At 49.9% G+C, this 26,235-nt stretch overlaps 2 protein-coding genes across 3 annotated transcripts in view; both read left to right on the forward strand.

Moving 5' to 3' along the window:
* Positions 1-5,816: 5,816 nt before the first annotated feature.
* Positions 5,817-26,235, forward strand: part of LOC142905294 (ras-specific guanine nucleotide-releasing factor RalGPS2-like) — a 65,547-nt gene continuing 45,128 nt past the window's right edge. The window contains exons 1-8 of one of the 2 annotated variants that reach the window (XM_076053008.1): positions 5,817-6,143; positions 16,937-17,043; positions 18,114-18,227; positions 19,394-19,444; positions 19,968-20,051; positions 21,075-21,164; positions 23,380-23,472; positions 24,641-24,767. In XM_076053008.1, coding sequence (XP_075909123.1) covers positions 16,984-17,043; positions 18,114-18,227; positions 19,394-19,444; positions 19,968-20,051; positions 21,075-21,164; positions 23,380-23,472; positions 24,641-24,767 — 619 coding nt within the window. In that variant the 5' untranslated portion in view covers positions 5,817-6,143; positions 16,937-16,983. The remainder of the gene's footprint in view (positions 6,144-16,936; positions 17,044-18,113; positions 18,228-19,393; positions 19,445-19,967; positions 20,052-21,074; positions 21,165-23,379; positions 23,473-24,640; positions 24,768-26,235) is intronic. The other variant, XM_076053009.1, reaches the window with a different exon arrangement.
* LOC116955291 (ras-specific guanine nucleotide-releasing factor RalGPS2) overlaps positions 24,682-26,235 on the forward strand; it is a 210,592-nt gene continuing 209,038 nt past the window's right edge. The window contains exon 1 of the mRNA XM_076053012.1: positions 24,682-24,767. The gene's annotated coding sequence lies outside the window, so the exon portion shown is untranslated. The remainder of the gene's footprint in view (positions 24,768-26,235) is intronic.

Raw genomic sequence — 26,235 nt, forward strand, 5'->3', positions numbered from 1 at the left:
TAGGGGTTAGAGCTTGTGGGCTAACTCATTGTGGCTACTAGGGGTTAGAGCTTGTGGGCTTACTCATTGTGGCTACTAGGGGTTAGAGCTTGTGGGCTTACTCATTGTGGCTACTAGGGGGTTAGAGCTTGTGGGCATACTCATTGTGGCTACTAGGGTTAGAGCTTGTGGGCTTACTCATTGTGGCTACTAGGGGTTAGAGCTTGTGGGCTTACTCATTGTGGCTACTAGGGGTTAGAGCTTGTGGGCTTACTCATTGTGGCTACTAGGGGTTAGAGCTTGTGGGCTTACTCATTGTGGCTACTAGGGGTAAGAGCTTGTGGGCTTACTCATTGTGGCTACTAGGGGTTAGAGCTTGTGGGCTTACTCATTGTGGCTACTAGGGGTTAGAGCTTGTGGGCTTACTCATTGTGGCTACTAGGGGTTAGAGCTTGTGGGCTTATTCATTGTGGCTACTTGGGGTTAGAGCTTGTGGGCTTACTCATTGTGGCTACTTGGGGTTAGAGCTTGTGGGCTTACTCATTGTGGCTACTTGGGGTTAGAGCTTGTGGGCTTACTCATTGTGGCTACTAGGGGTTAGAGCTTGTGGGCTAACTCATTGTGGCTACTAGGGGTTAGAGCTTGTGGGCTTACTCATTGTGGCTACTTGGGGTTAGAGCTTGTGGGCTTACTCATTGTGGCTACTAGGGGTTAGAGCTTGTGGGCTTACTCATTGTGGCTACTAGGGGTTAGAGCTTGTGGGCTAACTCATTGTGGCTACTAGGGGTTAGAGCTTGTGGGCTTACTCATTGTGGCTACTAGGGGTTAGAGCTAGTGGGCTTACTCATTGTGGCTACTAGGGGTTAGCTTGTGGGTTTACTCATTGCGGCTACTAGGGGTTAGAGCTTGTGGGCTTACTCATTATGGCTACTAGAGGTTAGAACTTGTGGGCTTGCTCATTGTGGCTACTAGGGGTTAGAGCGTGTTGGCTTACTCATTGTGGCTACTAGGGGTTAGAGCTTGTGGGCTTACTCATTGTGGCTACTAGGGGTTAGAGCTTGTGGGCTTACTCATTGTGGCTACTTGGGGTTAGAGCTTGTGGGCTTACTCATTGTGGCTACTTGGGGTTAGAGCTTGTGGGCTTACTCATTGTGGCTACTTGGGGTTAGAGCTTGTGGGCTTACTCATTGTGGCTACTAGGGGTTAGAGCTTGTGGGCTAACTCATTGTGGCTACTAGGGGTTAGAGCTTGTGGGCTTACTCATTGTGGCTACTTGGGGTTAGAGCTTGTGGGCTTACTCATTGTGGCTACTAGGGGTTAGAGCTTGTGGGCTTACTCATTGTGGCTACTAGGGGTTAGAGCTTGTGGGCTAACTCATTGTGGCTACTAGGGGTTAGAGCTTGTGGGCTTACTCATTGTGGCTACTAGGGGTTAGAGCTAGTGGGCTTACTCATTGTGGCTACTAGGGGTTAGCTTGTGGGTTTACTCATTGCGGCTACTAGGGGTTAGAGCTTGTGGGCTTACTCATTATGGCTACTAGAGGTTAGAACTTGTGGGCTTGCTCATTGTGGCTACTAGGGGTTAGAGCGTGTTGGCTTACTCATTGTGGCTACTAGGGGTTAGAGCTTGTGGGTTTACTCATTATGGCTACTAGAGGTTAGAACTTGTGGGCTTGCTCATTGTGGCTACTAGGGGTTAGAGCTTGTGGGCTTACTCATTGTGGCTACTAGGGGTTAGAGCTTGTGGGCTTACTCATTGTGGCCACTAGGGGTTAGAGCTTGTGGGCTTACTGATTGTGGCTACTTGGGGTTAGAGCTTGTGGGCTTACTCATTGTGGCTACTAGGGGTTAGAGCTTGTGGGCTTACTCATTGTGGTTACTAGGGGTTAGAGCTTGTGGGTTTACTCGTTATGGCTACTAGAGGTTAGAACTTGTGGGCTTACTCATTGTGGCTACTAGGGGTTAGAGCTTGTGGGCTTACTCATTGTGGCTACTAGGGGTTAGAGCTTGTGGGCTTACTCATTGTGACCACTAGGGGTTAGAGCTTGTGGGCTTACTCATTGTGGCTACGAGGGGGTTAGAGCTTGTGGGCTTACTCATTGTGGCTACTAGGGGTTAGAGCTTGTGGGCTTACTCATTGTGGCCACTAGGGGTTAGAGCTTGTGGGCTTACTCATTGTGGCTACTAGGGGTTAGAGCTTGTGGGCTTACTCATTGTGGCTACTAGGGGTTAGAGCTTGTGGGCTTACTCATTGTGGCTACTAGGGGTTAGAGCTTGTGGGCTTACTCATTGTGGCTACTAGGGGTTAGCTTGTGGGCTTACTCATTGTGGCTACTAGGGGTCAGAGCTTGTGGGCTTACTCATTGTAGCTACTAGGGGTTAGAGCTTGTGGGCTTACTCATTGTGGCCACTAGGGGTTAGAGCTTGTGGGCTTACTGATTGTGGCTACTTGGGGTTAGAGCTTGTGGGCTTACTCATTGTGGCTACTAGGGGTTAGAGCTTGTGGGCTTACTCATTGTGGCTACTAGGGGTTAGAGCTTGTGGGGCTTACCAACACTGAGACTGCGCAGTGCGGGAAAGAGGCGCGGCCGGAAGTGGTGAATAATAAAATAATGGGGGCGGGCCACGTGCGGACTCACCGCTCTCACCTCCTGCTGCTGTGCGGCCAGGTTCTGAGCAGGCCACGGACCGGTACCGGTCCGCGGCCAGGGGGTTGGGGACCCCTGCTCTAAACCCACGTTGATTCTAAATCTAGAGGGAAAACAATCCACGCGACCACGTGGAAAGAGAGACACACAAACTCAAAATATATACAGCAGGTATCAGGGTCGGGATCGAACCCACGACCTCCTGTACACCAGGCGAGGTAGGTAACATCTCCTAGCCACCGTGATGATGATGAGAGAGACACCGCAAACTCCAAATATACAGCAGCAGGCGTCAGGGTTGGGATCGAACCCACGACCTCCTGTATGCCAGACGAGGTAGTTAACATCTCCTAGCCAGCGTGATGATGATGAGAGAGAGAGAGACACCGCAAACTCCAAATATACAGCAGCAGGCGTCAGGGTCGGGATCAAACCCACGACCTCCTGTACACCAGGCGAGGTAGTCAATATCTCCTAGCCACCGTGATGATGATGAGAGAGAGAGACACACGCAAACTCCAAATATACAGCAGCAGCAGGTATCAGGGTCGGGATCGAACCCACGACCTCCTGTACACCAGGCGTGGTAGTTAACATCTCCTAGCCACTGTGATGACGATGAGAGAGAGAGTCATGCAAACTCCAAATATACAGCAGCAGGCGTCAGGGTCGAGATCAAACCCACGACCTCCTGTACACCAGGCGAGGTAGTTAACATCACCTAGCCACCGTGGTTCTCCATGTTCCTACTCGGCGGCTTGTATATTTACTGTTGTTATAAACCACACCAAAGACAAGGATCCCCCGTATAGCCTGATCAGGCTGTTGGGGCAAGTGCTGTTAGCGAGTAGCACCTATGAATGCCGGCAAGGCACGCGATGGGGTGGGTGGCCAACATCACACCCGGCCGCCTTTGTCTCCCCAGTGGCGATGTTTACACACCGCACCAGGTACTCATTTGAGGCTGAGTCGACCTAGGGGAGGCCCAGGACCGGTTCAGGTAATCGTCACCGGTGTTGGCCGTGAGCGGGAATCGAAGCCGGGTTGCCAGGTTCGTAGCGCAGCGTAGCGCTGACCGCTACACTACCGCTACCCACAAACTATAAAAGCGCGCACACACGCACACGATAGTCCAACAAAATCGGGGTTCGATTCCCGCTCACGGCCAACACCCAGTGACGATTATCTGGACTGGGTTCTGGGCCTCCCCTAGGTCGACTCAGCCTCAAATGAGTACCTGGTGCGATGCGTTAACATCGCCACTGGAGAGACAAAGGCGGCCGGGCGTGGTGCTGGCCACCCACCCCCTCGTGTGCCGTGCCGGCCTTTATAGGTGCTGCTCGCTAACAGCACTTGCCCCTGCAGTCTGTGAAAGGCTATACGGGGGATCTTTGTCCCACACACACAGACACACGTCCCACCACCAACCAATGCCTTCCGTGTGTGTCCGTGCGTCTGTGAGTGTTCTGTTAATAAGTGACTCGAGTCACGCGCAGTCAAAGGGCCGTCCATAAATGACGTCACGCGATTTTGGACTATTTTTGACCCCCCCCCACTCGTCACACAGCGTCACAAAGTCAGACCCCTCTCAAATATGACGTCACAAAGCTCTGCCCCCCCCCCCCCCAAATAAAACATGCTTCAAATCGCTTTAAACTATTGTCATTGTAGTGCGTGTTTAATGTGGCGCTGACACTCTGATGTTGTAGGAGAAAACATTTATTATAAAGTATATTTAATTAAGTAGAACGTGTTGTCTATATTTATTTAAAGTTGCGTATTTTGATGTGACGTCACATTTGTCCCCCCCCCCCCTCTCGTCACACATCGTCAAAAATGTCTGCCCCCCCCCCCTCGGTGCGTGACGTCATTTATGGACGGCCCCCAAAACCGTGAGTGAGTGAGAGAGAAAGCGATGTGAACCCGTGCTTTGAAGCTTCATCGCCTATCTCATCTTCACAAGCCAACGCGTATCAAGTCATCGGCACCACCACCGCCATCATCATCAACAACGGTCTTATCCACTGCTGGATGAACCCATCCCAAGGCGTCCACTAGATCGTGTCTGCTGAACATCTGTGAATAAAAAGCTTCACAAGCCGATCGGATTCCTCCGGTCTAAAGATTGTAGTGATTCCGGGATAATTCGGGTTTATAATTATTTAACAGATTAGTCGGGTGTCCCTTGTGTTTTATGAAGGGCCATTGCTCCGAAACGTCGCCTCACATGTCTTGACAGCCACAGTGTCCCGTATGCATTGCGCGTAACAATCTCTAGAGGAGAAGAATGCGTATGAGTACTCATACCTGGGAGATGGAACGGAGGGAATGATTCGGTGGGTGGATCGTTAGCACGCAGGAGCGTGGGGGGGGGGGCGAGTTTAGACAGGGTTGGGAGTAAAGATAAACTTCTACCATTTAAATCTTGACTTAAAGCTGTCGTGACTGCAGGAATTCATATTCTTACTACGCCGTTTCGAAGACGACACACAAGCAATGACGTCATTGCTTGTGTGTTGCGCTCGAAACGGCGCAGATTTATTTATTTATTTTCTTTGAACCTATCTACATGACTTTTACCGAAAGACCCCAAGAATACGTCTACCATTTAGTTTAAAAGACGTAGGCTTTTAAATAAAATAAAAAAAACTACTTTTATCCAATATTTGTGACATTTATGAATGCGTGTTTTAACGATGAAGTTAATCGGCACATTTAAAAGGTTTGCAGCAAGAGTGGCATCTAGTGCCGACCCTCAGCCAGTGATGGAAATTCCACATTACCATGGCCGGGGACCAGTAGGCTCGCCGTACAGGTCAACCACCGCGCAATACGAACTCATTGTGACGACAGCAATCGATTTCGGATCGAAAAATCGATAGCAAACCAAAAAAATCGATTGTGTTGATTCCCGTTACAATGCACGTATCGATTTCTGACTCGACGAACCGATTTCTCGCCGGTATCGATTAATCGACCACTCCGTCGATTTTGTTTTTTGCATCGCGACGCTCAAAATCCGCGGCCGCGCCCCGCGTTTGTATTTCGCAGCGCGGACAAGCGGCGGCCGGTCGAGTCTCACGCTCCCGTTGGCCGAGGGCGTCCCCCCGCGCTCGACCAATCGGGCCGCCGCGATTGATCCGAGCCGTTCGGGCTCTCCGTCGGCTCGACCAATGGGAGGCCGCGGAGCGGTGCCGCCGCGCGCATGCGTTGTAGGGAATGTGAAGCCGCTATAACGGCCATGTTTAAGCGGGGGCTGGACGGTTGGCTGAGGGAATCGTAATTAACAAAAAGGAGTTTCGTTAAAAGTGAGAATGTTTAATTGAAACGGCACGGGAGAGCATTCCGCTATTCCCGGACGCGACCCGCGTTACACCTCGAGTCGCCGGCTGCCGTCGATTTACCCGGCGTTTTTTTAAACTGTCCCTGGGAAGGGACTTGCGGCCTAGTGCAACCCGCGGGAGAAGAGGCACCCTGCCCGGCGAAGGAACTAGTCGAGAGGCGGTGAATGTTACAGGTAGCATCGGAGTTAAGATGTTTTCTTGTTTAATTATGTAATGTTTACATTGTTAAATACTCGTGTCCGTGTAAAACCGTGCGCTGTGCTTGTTATGTATGAGTTTTGTTTGTAAATAATGCAATGAATGTTAAATCTATAGTTATGTTCTGTTTGCCGGTAATGCTGTTTGTATTTTACAAACAGCATTACAATTATTACATATTTAATTGTGTTAAATATGTAATAATTGTAGCTATATACGAACGTGTATCTGTACACGTACGTATATATTCACGCGCTGTATTTATTTCCCTCGGTATTTTGAAACGTTTGTTTTAATTTAATGTAAACACTTGTTAGAACGTAGGCGGTTGTATTGGTATGTACACACTGCGGTATTTCGCAATCTTTCAAATGTACGTGAAATGTTTATGATATATACTGCTTTGAAATGCTTAATGTGAACGTGTGTGCACAAGTATTGGACGTGTATATGGTGCTAATCGCACCCTCTGGTTAGCACGGTTAGCTACGTGCGGTGCTAAAGAAGTCCCAACGTACATACAGCCCATCATCCCTTCGGGGGCAGTAAAATAGGTACCGCTTTGTGGGGAAGGCAACGGTGGCTGTGTCCTGTGGATAAGACTCGCGCCCGCCCTGGGAATGTGGAATCTCCACCACTTGATCAGGGCTGTAAAACAGATGACCAAACGCCTCAGTGTCTCATTTGAACAGATCACTTTGAAATACAATATACGTTTATATGTATATAGGTACGTGAATTACGCCGTGCTGAATTGTAAAGTATATACACTCTATATGTGTTGTGCAGAGGAGCGTATATGTGTGCGTGTGTGTATGTCCAGCTTGTGTGTTTTCTATGTGTGTGTCTCAATGTGTTTTTTATATGTGCACCTAGCCTGGCACAAGCGCTGTGGTGACGTCGCTGCCGATGAGTGGCGAATGACAGCTATTGCTGTGTACATGTGTACACGGAACTAGCGAATATCTGAACCGGGCCTGGGTGCTTCCCTAAGTCGACTCAGCCTTAAGCGAGTACCTGGTGTGGTACTGTGTGTGCAACGTCAGCAGTAGGGAGACAAAGGCGGCCGGGCGTGGAATTTATTGACCACAACGCAAACTCTCACGTGGAGAAGCCAGCCTTAATAGGATCTCATTTCGCACCACTTATCCCCCACAGCACTCTTGGCTGAGTGTTAGGATGTTGGCGGTTAAGGGTCGACGTGAAACGCGTTAAGAGGGTAACAACCATCAGGAGGCTATTTGTGCCGATTCGATGTTTTTGGGTTAAATCGTTCAAGCCGCCGCCGCCACCACCACCGTCCGACACGGCCTGATCACTGAGGGTTTTGTCACGTAAACAGAACGTGGCCGTACTCGTCACTGGTTCAGCACTTAACCGGTTGTGTGTTGGAGCGTTAACCCGCCACCACCCCACACCACCGTCAACGAGCAAGCTTGTGTCACGTATAAACGAAGCGTGGCCAATTCATCTTCTTGGTTCTTTCGGTGAAGTCACGTGGAAGGGAAATAATTAAATAATAAAAATCGACCGTGATAAAATTAAATTCTCACGACGTTTCGGCCACAACACAAAGCAGCCAAGAAGGTGAATCCCTGCAGTCGCGAAAGCTTTAAATCGAAACGTGGCCAATTCGTTTACCGGTACAGCCGCGCACCGAATTGTGCGTCGGAGAGTGAAACTCACCCAACAACAACAACATTTACAATTCGATTCCCGACGCTGCGCCGGTGATCACAACGGGATATTATCAGGCGGACGGCCAGAGGCTGGCTGTTTGATGTTCGGCCTCTTATCTCCGAGATAAGCTTGAAGAATCCCGCTCCTCTCTTTTAGGCATTGGGAATCTGTTGTTCAGCGGCTAATAAACACATTTAGAAGCGTGCGGGACATTTTTTTTTGTTCGTTTGTTTTAGCCAAACGAACGCAAAATTGTTGCTTGGTCGCCGAACATCTGGAGGGGGAGCGGGGGGGGGGCGGTAGGCGGATGTTGATGTCGTTGCGCGCAGCCCTTCTGCCACTCCGCTGCTGGATGAAGGCCTCGTCACGAGAGTGGCACGGATACGAAATGTACCAAGTTCATCCTCTTTGGTTCTATTGGGTAAAGTCACGTAGGTGAAAATAAAATAACAAAAAATCACGACGTTTCGGCCACAACACAAGCGGCCTTCATCAGGTGAAGGGACGAGACTTCACCTGATGAAGGCCGCTTGTGTTGTGGCCGAAACGTCGTGATTTTTTGTTATTTTACTTTCACCTACGTGACTTTACCCAATAGAACCAAAGAGTATGGATCCTAGCAGTCACGAAAGCTTTAAATCTAGAATTGTACCAAGTTCCTTTTACACGTAGGAGGCGTTTCGCGGCCAATATCTGTGAAAGAGGTGTTTTGTGTTAGAGCACGCAAAATATAGGTGTGTCGGGTGGTGGCGGGTTTAACGACACATTTATAAACCTCTTACGGATACGAAGTTACTATTATTATTTGTTCGTGAGAGATCGGAAGGAATGAAAATTTGAGGGTGAAAGTAATGACAGTTCTTTGGGTTGAGTTTAGCTGCCTTGTGGAAATAGGGGCATTAAGGCAGCCATATCTAAACATTGTATGGAGTCTCTCTTAGCCACATATGGAGATTGTCTGGGTGTCTCTTAGCCATATCTAAACATTGTATGGGGTCTCTCTTAGCCATATATGGAGATTGTCTGGGTGTCTCTTAGCCATATCTAAACATTGTCTTGGTGTCTTTTAGCCATATCTAAACATTGTATGGGGTCTCTCTTTGCCATATATGAAGATTGTCTGCGTGTCTCTTAGCCATATCTAAACATTGTCTGGGTGTCTCTTAGCCATATATGAAGATTGTCTGGGTGTCTCTTAGCCATATCTAAACATTGTCTGGGTGTCTCTGAGCCATGTCTAAACATTGTATGGGATCTCTCTTTGCCATATATGAAGATTGTCTGGATGTCTCTTAGCCATATATGAAGATTGTCTGGGTGTCTCTTAGCCATATCTAAACATTGTCTGAATGTCTCTTAGCCATGTCTAAACATTGTATGGGGTCTCTCTTTGCCATATATGAAGATTGTCTGGATGTCTCTTAGCCATATCTAAACATTGTCTGGGTGTCTCTTAGCCATATATGAAGATTGTGTGGGTGTCTCTTAGCCATATGTAAACATTGTATGGGTGTAAATTTTGATTTAAAGCTTTCGTGACTGCAGTAATTCATATTCTTAGCTCTTTCGGTAAAGTCACGTTGAAGGGAAACAATAAAAATAATAAAATGTATATAAAACAATAAAAATACTCACGACGTTTCGACCATAACACAAACACACCTGATGACGACCGTTTGCGTTATGGTGGAAACGTCGTGAGAATTTTTTATTGTTATATATATTTTATTATTTTTATTGTGTCCCTTCAACGTGACTTTACCGAAAGAGCTAAGAATATGAATATTGTATGGGTGTGTCTTGGCCATATCTATGCGCAAGATAGAGGGTTAGTCACAGTTGAAAGAGGAAGGGTTGAAGGCAGTCGTGGGCTCGTGCTGGCTTGCGCAAACACTCCAAGACTCCTATTACAGATAAATCCGGTTCGGTTTGCGCAACGACCAGAGAGGCAACGAGTCCAGCGGTGATGGCATCGGCCCAGCGGTTGCCCATTGCACTAACAGGAGCGAGATGGAAAAACATCATCATCGGCGGAAAGTGGAAAAACATTATCACGAGATGCCTTATTTGCACTTTACACGTTCGTTGCGAAATGTGGATGAACATATGCTGTGAAATGTCCGTGGTGTTCTTCATACGACGGTGTGGCAAATTTAATTATCGTGCCGTACTTGTGTGTGCTCCCACGTCATCGCTCACCGATTTGGCCAACCCGCGCTGACCAGCGTGGTGAAGTATGCGCTTCTCCTTGTGGGTAGTTGGTGGCCGGGCTGGCGAGACCATCGCCTCGTTACACTTGAGAGCCCAATTTTTTTTGAAAACAAGTCTCTGTGACTCTGTCGGGTCCCTGTGTGTAAGTCTGTATGCCTCCTCTGCGTAAGTGAATGTACGTCTGCAGGTCTTCACGTGAGTCTGTCTGTGGTCTGTCTGAGCCTGGGGGGCGGTAATGTAGCGGTTAGCGTTACGCTGCGCGACGAACCCGGCGACCCGAGTTCGATTCCCGCTCACGGCCAAGATCTTTGGACAAATATCTGAACCGGTCCTGCGCCTCAAATGAATGTCTGATGCGGTGTGTAGTGAACATCACCGCTGGGGAGACAAAGGCGATCAGGCATCGTGCCGGCCTTCATAGGTGCTCGCTAACAGCACTTGCCCCAACCGTCTGTTAAGGCTACACGGGGAATCTTTGTATTTGTACGAGCCTGTGATCCCATGTGAGTCTGAATTGCAATGTGAGTCTGTGGGTCTGTATATTCTATGCACGCGCTAGGGAAGAGATGGGCTGATGTGGTACAGAAGGATGTGGAGCTGATCGGAATTGCCGATTATCGGTACCAGCGGTGTTAAGTTAGGCCTCTGAGGAGGAGGCCCGTGAAGGATGCTGCTGGGGAGTGGAGGCAACATCAGAGGGCAGAGGAACGGCGCTCAAAACAACGGGCAGAGTGCCGGGTGGCTAAAACACAGCAGGTTGGCACAGTAGGTGGGTACAGCTGGTTCATCTCAAGTCGGTCAACCCATGGCATCTGGGTCTGTTTCTTGACCTCCTGCCAGCGGGCCTTTGGCACTTCACGTGGCCTCAGAGCGCACCTGGCATGGCACAAGCACCGTGGTGACGTCACCACCACTTAGTGGTGGTGGTTGTTGCGATAGTCTGCGCAAGTCTAATGGGTCTCCTGTATGGGTCGTTGATTTCCGGGCTGAGACCATCAACCACACTACACTTGAGAAACAGGTTTCAGCACAGATCAGTTGAACCCCTTTTGGATTCTAACCTCAGAGAGACCCCTGGCACCATCTAGTCCGAACGCGACTTTTACAACGTAAGACCGTTTGTTTTTCCGTCATTGACACACGGCCTTAAAATGATGTCTGCGATACGAGCTGTTTGTGTTCTTGTAGACTCTGTGTGTGGGTGCAGCAGTAGGCGCAGCTGCACCGTGGATGCTGGGTAGATGATAGATGGGGGGGGGGGGGTACGCAAGGCTTGCGTCCCCGCTCGCCACCACTTCATTACGGGAAAGAGGAAGTTCGACTGCAACGTGAATATTGTATTGACTCAACAATGTGAGTGTCTCCTAGTCACATCTAGACACGTAGTGGGTGTCTCCTAGTCACGTCTAGACATGTAGTGGGTGTCTCCTAGTCACATCTAGACATGTAGTGGGTGTCTCCTAGTCACGTCTAGACACGTAGTGGGTGTCTCCTAGTCACATCTAGACACGTAGTGGGTGTCTCCTAGTCACATCTAGACATGTAGTGGGTGTCTCCTAGTCACGTCTAGACACGTAGTGAGTGTCTCCTAGTCACATCTAGACACGTAGTGAGTGTCTCCTAGTCACATCTAGACACGTAGTGGGTGTCTCCTGGTCACATCTAGACATGTAGTGAGTGTCTCCTAGTCACATCTAGACACGTAGTGAGTGTCTCCTAGTCACATCTAGACATGTAGTGAGTGTCTCCTAGTCACATCTAGACATGTAGTGAGTGTCTCCTAGTCACATCTAGACACGTAGTGAGTGTCTCCTAGTCACATCTAGACACGTAGTGGTGTCTCCTAGTCACATCTAGACATGTAGTGAGTGTCTCTTAGTCACATCTAGACATGTAGTGAGTGTCTCCTAGTCACATCTAGACACGTAGTGAGTGTCTCCTAGTCACATCTAGACACATAGTGGGTGTCTCCTAGTCACATCTAGACACGTAGTGAGTGTCTCCTAGTCACATCTAGACATGTAGTGAGTGTCTCCTAGTCACATCTAGACATGTAGTGAGTGTCTCCTAGTCACATCTAGACACGTAGTGAGTGTCTCCTAGTCACATCTAGACATGTAGTGGGTGTCTCCTAGTCACATCTAGACATGTAGTGAGTGTCTCCTAGTCACATCTAGACACGTAGTGGGTGTCTCCTAGTCACATCTAGACACGTAGTGAGTGTCTCCTAGTCACATCTACACACGTAGTGAGTGTCTCCTAGTCACATCTAGACATGTAGTGGGTGTCTCCTAGTCACATCTAGACATGTAGTGAGTGTCTCCTAGTCACATCTAGACATGTAATGGGTGTCTCCTAGTTACATCTAGACATGTGTGAGTGTCTCCTAGTCACGTCTAGACATGCAGTAGGTGTCTCTTAGTCATGTCTAGATATGTAGTGAATGTCTCCTAGTCACATCTAGACACGTAGTGAGTGTCTCCTAGTCACGTCTAGACATGTAGTGAGTGTCTCCTAGTCACATCTAGACACGTAGTGAGTATCTCCTAGTCACATCTAGACACGTAGTGAGTGTCTCGTAGTCACATCTAGACATGTAGTGAGTGTCTCCTAGTCACATCTAGACACGTAGTGGGTGTCTCGTAGTCACGTCTAGACACGTAGTGAGTGTCTCCTAGTCACATCTAGACATGTAGTGGGTGTCTCCTAGTCACATCTAGACATGTGTGGGTGTCTCCTAGTCACGTCTAGACATGTAATGAGTGTCTCCTAGTCACGTCTAGACATGTAATGAGTGTCTCCTAGTCACGTCTAGACATGTAGTGAGTGTCTCCTAGTCACATCTAGACGTGTAGTGAGTGTCTCGTAGTCACATCTAGACATGTAGTGGGTGTCTCCTAGTCACATCTAGACATGTAGTGGGTGTCTCCTAGTCACATCTAGACATGTAGTGAGTGTCTCCTAGTCACATCTGGACACGTAGTGAGTGTCTCCTAGTCACATCTAGACATGTAGTGAGTGTCTCCTAGTCACGTCTAGACACGTAGTGAGTGTCTCCTAGTCACATCTAGACACGTAGTGAGTGTCTCCTAGTCACATCTAGACACGTAGTGGGTGTCTCCTAGTCACATCTAGACACGTAGTGAGTGTCTCCTAGTCACATCTAGACACGTAGTGGGTGTCTCCTGGTCACATCTAGACATGTAGTGAGTGTCTCCTAGTCACATCTAGACACGTAGTGAGTGTCTCCTAGTCACATCTAGACACGTAATGAGTGTCTCCTAGTCACATCTAGACATGTAGTGAGTGTCTCCTAGTCACGTCTAGACACGTAGTGAGTGTCTCCTAGTCACATCTAGACACGTAGTGAGTGTCTCCTAGTCACATCTAGACACGTAGCGAGTGTCTCCTAGTCACATCTAGACACGTAGTGGGTGTCTCCTGGTCACATCTAGACATGTAGTGAGTGTCTCCTAGTCACATCTAGACACGTAGTGAGTGTCTCCTAGTCACATCTAGACACGTAATGAGTGTCTCCTAGTCACATCTAGACATGTAGTGAGTGTCTCCTAGTCACATCTAGACATGTAGTGGGTGTCTCCTAGTCACATCTAGACACGTAGTGAGTGTCTCCTAGTCACATCTAGACATGTAGTGAGTGTCTCCTAGTCACGTCTAGACACGTAGTGAGTGTCTCCTAGTCACATCTAGACATGTAGTGAGTGTCTCCTAGTCACGTCTAGACATGTAGTGAGTGTCTCGTAGTCACATCTAGACACGTAGTGAGTGTCTCCTAGTCACGTCTAGACATGTAGTGAGTGTCTCCTAGTCACGTCTAGACATGTAGTGAGTGTCTCCTAGTCACATCTAGACACGTAGTGAGTGTCTCCTAGTCACATCTAGACACGTAGTGGGTGTCTCCTAGTCACGTCTAGACATGTAGTGAGTGTCTCCTAGTCACGTCTAGACATGTAGTGAGTGTCTCCTAGTCACATCTAGACACGTAGTGGGTGTCTCCTATTCACATCTAGACACGTAGTGGGTGTCTCCTAGTCACGTCTAGACATGTAGTGATTGCCTCCTAGTCACGTCTAGACACGTAGTGAGTGCCTCCTAGTCACATCTAGACACGTAGTGAGTGTCTCCTAGTCACATCTAGACACGTAGTGGGTGTCTCCTAGTCACGTCTAGACATGTAGTGAGTGTCTCCTAGTCACGTCTAGACACGTAGTGAGTGTCTTCTAGTCACATCTAGGCACGTAGTGAGTATCTCCTAGTCACGTCTAGACACGTAGTGGGTGTCTCCTAGTCACGTCTAGACACGTAGTGAGTGTCTTCTAGTCACATCTAGGCACGTAGTGAGTATCTCCTAGTCACGTCTAGACACGTAGTGGGTGTCTCCTAGTCACGTCTAGACATGTAGTGAGTGTCTCGTAGTCACGTCTAGACACGCTGCGTTCCCCACCCCCTGCGTGTTTTCGTCGTCCCGTTAATGCCCCCGATGACCGACGCTGCCGTTTTTAACCAACAGCCGCCTGCTTCTCCACCCCACTTAGGCAGCGGGTCGCCCCCAGGGGCCCACCCCCCACCCCCCCAACAGCGACATCTGCCCGGGCCTCCCATTGAGCCCACAACCCCTCTCGACTCCCTTTGTGTATGTGTGTGTCAAACAAACAGCGGTTGTCGCGTCCTTTTATTCGGTAGCACCGCGGGAGAAACGAGGGCACCGCGGCGCCCGGGGGTATCCGTTGGAGAGAAGGCCGGAGCCGGGCCAACTACACGGGGTGGCCCCATGTGTCTGGAATCATGGGGGTGGGGGGAATATCGAATTCGTTTTTTTGTTTTGTTTCTGCCGGCCCAAATGTGTCTCTGAGTACTTGAAGAGCGAGTCCAAATCATGCTACTCGTAGGAAATCGGCGTCAGAGGGAGGTCGCTGTTGAACAACCACTGACCTCGGGGAAGCCCAGGACCGGTTCAGATCATTGCGACTGATGTGGGTCGTGAGCTTAGAGGAATTAAACTCGGTTCACCGGGTTCGCTGTTGAATTTAACAGGCTGAATGCGGGAGCGCGAGCCGAGAACACGGAGCCGTGCTTTTCCGATGATTCCAGACTCTTGGGACTCCCTGTAGAAGCGGCGGGTGGGGGGTTGTGGCGGAGGATTGTTGCGGCGGGGCGGGGGAGGGGGTCCCCATATTTAACCATCTCAAGAGCCGTCGTCCCCCTTCGCTAACTTGTGACTTGAGTTTTTAGGCTTCTCTAAAGGGGTAAAGGCTCTGAGCCAGATCTTGATCTTGCAAGGGGAGAGAGAGCGAGCGAGCGAGACACTTTTGCCTGCACGTGTTTTGTCTCGTCCTGTCCTCCGGCAGGAGTTTTTGAAATGGCTTTTTTGAAAGAATAAAAAGAGAGACGATTCAAGCACCCCGTGGTCAGGGCGGAGCCGCCGTGTCGGAGCACGGTGGATGCCGTTGCCGCGTTTGGCGTACTGAGACGTATGGGGGGAGTGGGGGGGGCGATGTCACTCGGGAGGGGGGGGTCCCTTAGTGACCACACTTGGTGGGGCGGACCTGTGGCTCGGTGCCCTGAATTGTATTGCGGGAGGAGCGATGTCACTTGAGGGGGGGGTCACTCAGTGACCACGCACAAACGGCTTCTTGTGGTTGGTTTGTCGTCCTTCCCCCTCACCTCCGATGGGCACGCTTGGCTACGTACGGTGCGAAAGAAGCTCAGTAATACATACGTACTGCCCATAGACTAACACTACCCATAGACTCAACACTGCTCATAGACTCAACACTACCCATAGACTCAACACTGCCCATAGACTCAACACTGCCCATAGACTCAACACTGCTCATAGAAACAACAAAATAACAAAATATATATAAAACAATAAAAAATTCTCACGACGTTTCGACCATAACTCAAACGGTCATCATCAGGTGTGTCGGTTTGCATAAATTTATTTTGAAAACGGCATATTTATTTATATATATATATATAAATAAATATGCCGTGATGACCGTTTGAGTTATGGTCGAAACGTCGTGAGAATTTTTTATTGTTTTTTTATATATATTTTGTTATTTTGTTGTTTCTCTTCAACGTGACTTTACCGAAAAAACTAAGAATATGAATTACTGCAGTCACGAAAGCTTTAAATCAAAACTGCTCATAGACTCAACACTGCCCATAGACTCAACACTGCCCATAGACTCAACACTGCCCATAGACTCTACACTGCCCATAGACTCAACACTGCCCATAGACTCAACACTGCCCATAGACTCAACACTGCCCATAGACTCAACACCGCCCATAGACTCAACACTGCCCATAGACTCAACACTGCCCATAGACTCAACACTGCCCATAGACTCAACACCGCCCATAGACTCAACACTGCCCATAGACTCAACACCGCCCATAGACTCAACACCGCCCATAGACTCAACACCGCCCATAGACTCAACACCGCCCATAGACTCAACACTACCCATAGACTCATCACTGCCCATAGACTCAACACTGCCCATAGACTCAACACTGCCCATAGACTCAACACCGCTCATAGACTCAACACTGCCCATAGACTCCACACCGCCCATAGACTCACACTGCACCTCCGATCAGCACGCTTGGCTACGTACCGTGCGAAAGAAGTTCGACACACATACATACTACAATACACCACTCGGAGCTAGCTCTGTGGTATCCTCTTCCGCGGGCCGTCGCCTTGACAGCACCGCCTTAGCAACGTGAAAGGTCGCGGCAACTGCTCTCCGCTCTGCGAGATCTCCGAATGCGCGTTGGTGTTCTTGTCGTTGTTGTCCGTGATTGTTGTTGTTGTTGTTGCTGCTGCTGCTGCGTGCGTCAGGTGCCGGCGCTGTGAGCCCATGACTGCCGGAGGCCCGGCCCTGAGCTATGGACATGGCGGTCGGGAACAGAAGCCACAATGCGTCCTCCTGTGCTCAGGCACCTGAGGTGGGCGATGATGGCCGTGGTTGTGGTGATCTGATGGTGTTGGTGGTGATGCCATGGTGGCGGTGTTGGTGGTGGTAATGTAATGGTGGAGACGGTAGTGGTGGTGACGGTAGCGGTGGTGGTAGCTTTGTAGCTACACTCACTGCTAGGGATCATCGTCAACATCATGATCAGATGTGAACTACCTCGCCTGGTATGCAGGAGTTCGTGGGTTCGATCCCGGACCCTTGACACCTGTTGTATATTTGGAGTTTGTGTGTCTCTCTCTCATTATCATCACGGTGGCTAGGAGATGTTGACTACCTCGCCTGGTGTACAGGAGGTTCGTGGGTTCGATCTCAATCCTGACGCCTGCTGCTGTATATTTGGAGTTTGCGTGTCTCTCTCTCATCATCATCACGGTGGCTAGGAGATGTTAACTACCTCGCCTGGTATGCAGAAGGTCGTGGGTTCGATCCCAACCCTGACGATGTCTCTCTCCCCCGTGGTCGCGTGTATTTTTCTCCGGGTCCTCTGTTTTTTCTGAATTCGACGTCACGCGTTGAGAGTATTTGGGCTGCTATGAACTTCCACCTGATGGTGACAAGCCACACTTCAATTTAGATTTGAAGTTTTCGTGACTGCAAGGATTCATCTTGTTTGGTTCTTTCGGTAAAGTCACGTAGAATGAGAATAAAATTATAAAATAACACCATAAAATTCTCACGACGTTTCGGCCACAACGCAAGCGGGCCGTCTTCAGGTGAAAGGAACAGACCTGTCGGGACGACAGAGCTGAAGACGGCCGCTTGCGTTGTGGCCGAAACGTCGTGAGAATTTGATTGTGTTATTTTATTATTTTATTCTCATTCTACGTGACTTTACCGAAAGAACCAAAGGAGAAGCCACACTTCGTTGAGCTCGCGTTTGTGGTGGCCAGGGTCGCTTCTGAAAACGAGCCACATGGGCTCGGTGGTGGGGGCCTTACCGGATAACAAAATAAAAAAAACGCTCAGCTTTCGTTTATATATTTTTGTTGTCGCTGTCATCGTCATCGTCCTCTCTCTGTCTCCCGCCCGGCCCCCTGCCAGTCGACCAGCAGCACGGAGTCGATGTCGGAGAAGCCGTCGGCGGCCTCGCAGATGTCTAAGAGCTACGACGCGGTGGTGTTCGACGTGCTCAAGGTCACGCCCGAGGAGTTCGCGGTGAGGACCCCCCCCCCCCCACCCCACCCACCCGCCCGCAAACCTCGCTCTCGTCAACGTGGAAACTCCACGTTCCCCCGCCGAGGGAACCGGGTCCGTCGGTGCGGAGGACCGGTGCCCTTTGGAGGTGCCGTGATCGGGAATCGTACTCGGGTCGCCGGGTCCGTAGGCGCGGCGTTAACCGTTGCACGACCCGAACAGCAGACGTTACCCACAAGCGAACTAGCTTGTGACCACACGTACGCGCGCGTTACGTACACTGCAACAGCGGGAACGGCGAATGAAAGCGATATTTTCCCGATAAGCGAGCAACCAGCGTGCGCCGATTGCTTCCGACGAGACCGTTACATGAGCACGCCCCCTTTATCCGGTTATTTTAATTGATTTTTATTTTCCAACAGCCTCCGAAAGCAATGGGCAGGAAAATCCGCGTGATCTCTCTCCGAGTGACCGAGCGAGCGTCGGAACCGAAACATTTCGCGTTGCCCCGCGGCCACGTGACTTTACCGTCGCGAACAAAGACAAACATCCCCTCCCGTGTGGCCTGTAACAGACTTTGCTTTGAGTGTTTTAAGTGTTTCACTTTTTCCTATTAAAACGTGACATTTTATTATATGTATATTTCCATTTACGTGACTTTACCGAAAGAAACTAGAATCTGTAACAGGCTGTTGGGGCAAGCGCTGTTAGCGAGCAGCACCTTTAAAAGCCGCCACGGCACACGAAGGGGGTGGGTGGCCGGCAACCACGCCCGTGTCCGCCTTTGTCTCCCCGGAGGCGATGTTAACACACCGCACCAGGTACCAATTTGAGGCCGAGTCGACCTAGGGGAGGCCCTGGACCGCTTCGGATAATCGTCACGGGCGTTGGCCGTGAACAGGAATCGATCCCGGGTCGCCGGGGTCACGAACTCGCACACTCGCTCACACCGTGCGGAACTGCGGGGGGAAGGTGGGGGGGGGGGAACCACACAAACTCTCCGAGCAGAAAATCGCCCGAGTCGGGAATCGAACCCAGGTCCTTCTTGCCGTGAGGCGCCAGATTCAGTTACCTATTGAGCCACCCTGCAGCCAACACGATTGTGTGCCCCCTGTCTGAAACAATGGTTCTCCAAATGCTTCGGTGGGGGTTTAATCTTGGTTGTTTTTCGTTGCGCGTGCACACAGAGCCAGATAACGCTGATGGATTGCCCGGTCTTCAAAGCCATTCAACCAGAGGTAAGCTCCTTCACAATGGCAGTGATAAGGATCTGGAGAACAACAAGCCAGCGAGCCTGTGCAGTACAGGGAGCCTCTGTTTTGTTTGGGGATAGGACACTGAGAGTAAAAATGTGGTCGCATAAACAAAGACAGATAGCCCCTATAGCCTTAACAGACTGCTGGGGCAAGTGCTGTTAGCGAGTAGCAGCACCTGTGATCGGCACGGCACACGAGGGTGTGGGTGGCCAGCACCACGCCCGGCCGCCTTTGTCTCCCCGAGTGGCGATGTTTTTTCTGTCTCCAGTCCTGCTGCGTGCGTGACGTTATAATCATCAGTGTCATTACGTTATAATTGTGACTCGTGCTGCTTGCTTGTCGTTATCATTGTCGCAACGTAATCATTGTTAATGGTGTTGCGTCCTTGATGTTATTGTTATCATCGTCATCGTCACGTTATAATTGTGAACCGTGTTGCGTTCTTAACGTTGTCGTCGTCGTTACGTTATAATTGTGAACCGTGTTGCGTGTGTGACGCCGGCAGGAGCTGTCGAGCTGCGGGTGGAACAGGAAAGAGAAGCACAGCCTCGCGCCCAACGTCGTCGCCTTCACTCGCAGATTCAACCACGTACGCGCTTCCCTTCCGGATCAGCGGGGTTCCATCGCGGTCGCTCGCCCGCTCACGCGCTTAGCTCGTTTTAGCCGCCTAACGCGTCGCTCGCTCGATCACTCGCGCGATCATCGCTCACTCGCTCGCTCTCGCGCGATCGCCCGCGCGCTTGCTTTGCTCACTGTCGTACCGATTCGCCATGTCATTCAATCGGGTGCTCGCTCGCCTATCAACGCATACGTTCACTCGCTTATCCACTCAACACCTCGCTTGCTCACTCTCAGTCATTCCCACGCTCACTCACTCTCTTGCTCACTCGCTCACTGATACTCTGCCTCGCTGGGCCATTCTGTTGTTTTGGTTCTTTTTTATATTCCGCATCGCTGCACTTATTCTATTTTGTTTAACTTTTAGTCGTTTTTGTGGACCAGGTGACGCTTGCAAAATGAGACTTCCCTATTGCTGGTCCCTTTTGAGTTTTCACCTTGTCACACATAACAGCAACTCGGAATGTGAATTGACCCACTCACTCACTCCAGCACCTACCCACTCACCTGTTCACTTACCCATCCACTCACTCGATCACTCATTCCTTCACCCGCTCCCTCATTCACCCAATCATGAATTTGCCCGTTCACTCGCTCAATCACCCACTCACTCATTCATCTCTCTTTCAAGTGAGACTCCTATCCTGGTCTCTGAGTTCTCACGGCTGGTTACAAAAAAAACATTCATTCACACCACTCCCTCATTCACACACTTATTCACCCACTCATTCATTCACTCATTCACCTAGTCATTCACCCAGGTCACTCTTGCAAATGAGACCCCTATCCCGGTCTCCGAGTTCTCAAGGCTGGTCACGCTAAAAGCATTCATTCACACCACCCACTCATTCACCCACTCATCCATTCACTCAATCACCCACTCATTCACCCACGCATTCACCCAGGTCACTCAAGTGAGACTCCTGTGAGTCCTCACAGTCGGTCACACTCAAACCATCCGGGGGATGGGTTTGTCTCTGTGCGCATTTTGCAGGTGAGCTTCTGGGTGGTGCGGGAAATTCTGAAGGCGCGCACTCTCAAGATCCGGGCGGAAATCTTATGCCATTTCATCAAAATCGCCAAGGTGGGACGTTTAACTAAAATATATTTTTTTATTTTACCAGGTTAGGCCCCACTTAGCCACTATATATAGCTCTTTTTGCAGGGTCGACCCGGCCATCACAAATGATAGGTGAACGAAGCGGCCTACCATCGTGTGGACATTTGTAGGAAATGGTCTGACTAACGAAACAATCTTTCTACGTGTAGATTTTTTTCAGATGATGTTGTTGTGATGGTTTTTGGTGATCATGTTGATGGTGTGGTTGATGTTGATAATGTTGATGTTGTTGGGGTTGATGTTGATGCTGTTGAATGTTGTTGATAATGTTGAGGATGATGTTGTTGTGGTTGATAATGGTGATGATGTTGGTGGGGTTGATGTTGTTGATGATGATGATGATATTGTTGCTGTTGGTTTTGTTGATGATGTGGTCGATGGTGTTGATAATGTTAATTCTGTTGTGGTTGATGGTGTTGATAATGTTGATGTTGGGGTTGTTGATGTTGGGGTTGTTGATGTTGTGGTTGATGTTGTTGATAATGTTGATGTTGTTGGGGCTGATGTTGTGGTTGATGTTGGGTTGATGTTGATGTTGTTGGGGTTGATGTTGTTGATGTTGTGGTTGATGTTGTTGATAATGTTGATGTTGTTGGGGTTAATGTTGAATCTTGATAATGTTGAGGATGATGTTGTGTTTGATAATGTTGTTGATGATGTTGGTGGGGTTGATGTTGTTGATGATATTGTTGTGGTTGGTTTTGTTGATGATGTGGTTGATGGTGTTGATAATGTTAATGTTGTTGTGGCTGATGGTGTTGATAATATTGTTGGGGCTGATGTTGTGCTTGATGTTGGGGTTGATGTTGAACACATTTCTGCAGAGGGAGCTGGTAGGAACGTTGGATTGCTCAGTCAATGGCCAGGGTCAACGGCGGCACCACGTGGTGTATTCCGCAAATATGCCCGACTGTGAGGGCGGGCACAAGCCGGCGTGAGTAGGTTAAACGTTGAGTTTTATAAGGGCACCACGGGGTGACCAGCCCCTCCCCACCCAGCCCCACCCCTCCCACCCCCCACCCAGCCCCACAATCCCCACCCAGCCCCTCCCCACCCAGCCCCTCCCCACCCAGCCCCTCCCCACCCAACCCCACCCTCCCCACCCAGCCCCTCCCCACCCAGCCCCTCCCTCCCCACCCAGCCCCTCCCCTCCCTCCCCACCCAGCCCCTCCCCACCCAGCCCCTCCCTCCCCACCCAGCCCCTCCCCACCCTCCCCTCTCCACCCAGCCCCACCCCTCTCATTTTTGGATTCACGACGGACGGACGGACACAATAATCCCCTGTGGGCTGGTGGTGTAACCAGGAAGTTCCTACCAGTATAATGTTGATGTTGTTGGGGTTGATGTTGTGGTTGATGTTGTTGATAATGTTGATGTTTTTGGGGTTGATGTTGTTGATAAAGTTGATGTTGTTGAGGTTTATGTTGTTGATAATGTTGATGTTGTTGGGGTTGATGTTGTTGATGTTGTGGTTGATGTTGTTGATGTTGTGGTTGATGTTGTTGATAATGTTGATGTTGTTGGGGTTGATGTTGTTGATAATGTTGATGTTGTTGGGGTTGATGTTGTTGATGTTGTGCTTGATGTTGTTGATGTTGTGGTTGATGTTGTTGATAATGTTGATGTTTTTGGGGTTGATGTTGTTGATAATGTTGATGTTGTTGGGGTTGATGTGCTTGATCTGGTTGTCAATGTTTTGTTTTTTTGTTGACGTTGATAATATCGCAGATGCGTTCGATGTTGTTGTTAAAATCATTGTCATTTATACGCATTCATTGATCCCGCCCTGCCCCTCCCCCCACTTCGCTCAAGAAGTGCTCACAAGTGACATCATCACATCTCCACCCCCATATTCAAGGAACGAAACAGGAGGAGGATTCCTCCACAAATCTGGCTGCCGCCTGATGATGTCGGTTGTAGTGACCGGCGAAACGTCGTACTCCGATTGTAAATGTTGTGGCTTTGCTCTGCAACACAACCGGTGTAGTGCTGTACCAGTAACGAATTGGCCACGTTCTGTTTACGTGACAAACCTCACTAACCGGCCGTGTCGGGTAGTGGCGGGTTTAAAAACACACTCATAAATTCATGAGATCTAACCCAAAAAGCCTGTATTATGTATCATTGTTGACGTTGTTTATAACATCCGTTGTTGTTGTTGATGATGGTGGTTCTGCAGAAGCTGCATGAGCTCAAGAATCTGCACGCTCTCATCGCCGTGCTGTCAGCGTTGCAGAGTGCCCCTATCTTCCGTCTCGCCAAGACCTGGGGGGTACGAGCATTTAGACCCCACGCAGCAAAGGCAAAGATCCCCCTTGTAGCCTGTAACAGAGCGTTGGGGCAAGTGCTGTTTGCGAGCACCTGCGAAGGCTACCGGCACTGTGGCACACGAGGGGGTGGGTGGCCAGCACCACGCCCGGCCGCCTTTTATAGCCAGTAGTACCTACTGGCTCTATAGTATCTACTGACTCTATTGTATGTAGGGTGTGTAGGCATATATACCTATACACCCTACATACAATAGAGTCAGTAGTAGTATCTGGACACATGGGGGTGGGGGGGGAAGAAGAGGACTTCAGTGGGGGTGACAGGCGGCCGTAGGCCAGCTAAATTCTAGTTGATTAAAATTAGAACTCGCAAACAAACACGACGTTGTGAAAGACCCAACGCAGAAGATCCCCTGGGGTTTGAGGCTGCTCATGGTCCACCGTCAACCGCATCCACTGCACAAACCATGCGGATGACACCTGATGCACAAATGGAAAATTAAAAACTCTCCAGCTGTGTAGTAGTCGTGGTGCAAATGTGGTCACCCAGAACAGACACTCGGAGACCCCATAGAGATCCATAGACTCAGTGAGATGCATAGAGACTCGTAGATACCCATAGAGATCCAAACTAATAGAGACGCACAGAGACTCAGATACCCCATAGAGACCCATAGACTCAGTGAGATGCACAGAGACTCATAGATACTCATAGAGATCCAAACTAATAGACGCACAATAGACTTGGAGACCCCATAGAGACCCATAGACTCAGTGAGATGCACAGAGACTCATAGATAACCATAGAGATCCAGACTAATCGAGACTAACAGAAACTCGAAAACCTCATAGAGACCCATAGAAACGCTTAGACTAATAGAGACATCACGACGTTGATGATGATACACCCACTCCGCTTGCTGTTATCTGCTGTGAAATTGTAGTTGTTGGCTCTGCGTCTACATCAGCAGCCCAGACGAAAGAAAGATTTAAAATAATTTATCTTACTCTTTGGTGCTTTCGGTAAAGTCGCCTAGGTATAAGATAAAACAAATCACGACGTTGTTTTATCTTATTTTATGTTTCTCCCCACTACGTGGACTTTACCGAAAGGACCAAAGAGTGTGGATTCCTGCAGTCACGAAAGCTTCAGATCATGATTTCTTTTGTCAGCTGCTGAGCCGCAAGGACAAGGCGTCGTTCGACAAGCTGGACTACCTCATGTCCAAGGAGGACAACTACAAGCGCATCCGGGAGTACGTGCGCAGCATCCGCATGATGCCCTGCATCCCGTACCTCGGTAAGCCCCCGGGGGCCCGCCGGGACAGCCGTCACGCTTGCGCCGGGCCCCATCGGCCGGCGCCGTGGCGGGCCAGCAGCAGCGGGAGGGTCGGTGGATCGCCGTGCGAATGTCGTGAGGTTCCCTTCCCCCCCACCCTCCCCCCCCAATCCGTGGGTGGACGTCGAGGAGAAGGTGCCCCCCCGGTGCCTTGGCTCCGCCAGGGGCGCCACCGTGGCGAGGAGATGTTAACAACCTCGCCTGGTGTACAGGAGGTCGTGGGTTCGATCCCGACCCTGACGCCTGCTGTGTATTTGGAGTTTGTGTGTCTCTCTCTCATCATCATGGTGGCTAGGAGATGTTAACTACCTCGCCTGGTGTACAGGAGGTCGTGGGTTCGATCTCGACCCTAACGCCTGCTGTGTATTTGGAGTTTACGTGTCTCTCTCTCTCATCATCATCACGGTGGCTAGGAGATGTTAACAACCTCGCCTGGTGTACAGGAGGTCGTGGGTTCGATCCCGACCCTGACGCCTGCTGTGTATTTGGAGTTTGTGTGTCTCTCTCTCATCATCATGGTGGCTAGAAGATGTTAACTACCTCGCCTGGTGTACAGGAGGTCATGGGTTCGATCTCGACCCTGATACCTGCTGTGTATTTGGAGTTTGTGGGTATCTTTCTCATCATCATCATCACAGTGGCCAGGAGATGTTAACTACCTCGCTTGGTATGCAGGAGGTCGTGGGTTCGATCCCGACCCTGTGACACCTGCTGTAAATTTGGAGTTTGCGTGTCTCTCTCTCTCTCTACCTGTGGTCGCGTGGATTTTTCTCCAGGTCCACCGTTTTTTTTTCCCCCTTCATTTAGAATCGGCGTCACGCATGCCGAGTCATTTGTTCCTGTGATTGTCCACGTGACGATGATGATAAGCCACTTCGTCGAGCTATCATTTGTGTGGCCAGCTCGCTTCTGACAAACGAGCTACGTAGCTCGTTGGGGGCCTTTACACCTGGTTAAAAAAATTTCAAAATCGTTAAATAAAATATAGATAGAAGGCGGTATGGCGAATGTGAGCTCCGCCTCTTCTATCTGCACGCGATGGAGTTTTGCCATCCCGCTGGGTGCTCCGGTTACACTTGTGTGTAAAGCAGACTCTTGATTAACCGCATGCAGTTCACTGCCTCCTGGCTTGCTGTGGGTTAATTTTCATCTGTGTTCCATCTGTACGGGGATTGAGCGTTACCCTACGCCCCTGCACGTGCGGGTTATCTCCGGGTACCGACTGCAGGTTTTGCCCCCACGCTTATAAAGTACGGCTCGTTGGACGGACGGAGTCGGCCAGACCTTCCCAGTGCGTCGCCGGCGGAGCTCCGGGCGATCGTTCGGCGCCGGTCTTTAAAATCGCTCGGAAACGCCGCGATGCTTTCGCATACCGGACGCGCGGGTTTTCCGCCGGGGTGGTTGGAGGGGGGTGGCGGTGTCCACAGCG

The sequence above is a fragment of the Petromyzon marinus genome, chromosome 59, assembly GCF_048934315.1.
Source record: "Petromyzon marinus isolate PM22_M1 ecotype Great Lakes invasive population chromosome 59, UKy_Petmar_22M1.pri1.0, whole genome shotgun sequence".
In the NCBI taxonomy this organism is placed as follows: domain Eukaryota; kingdom Metazoa; phylum Chordata; class Hyperoartia; order Petromyzontiformes; family Petromyzontidae; genus Petromyzon; species Petromyzon marinus.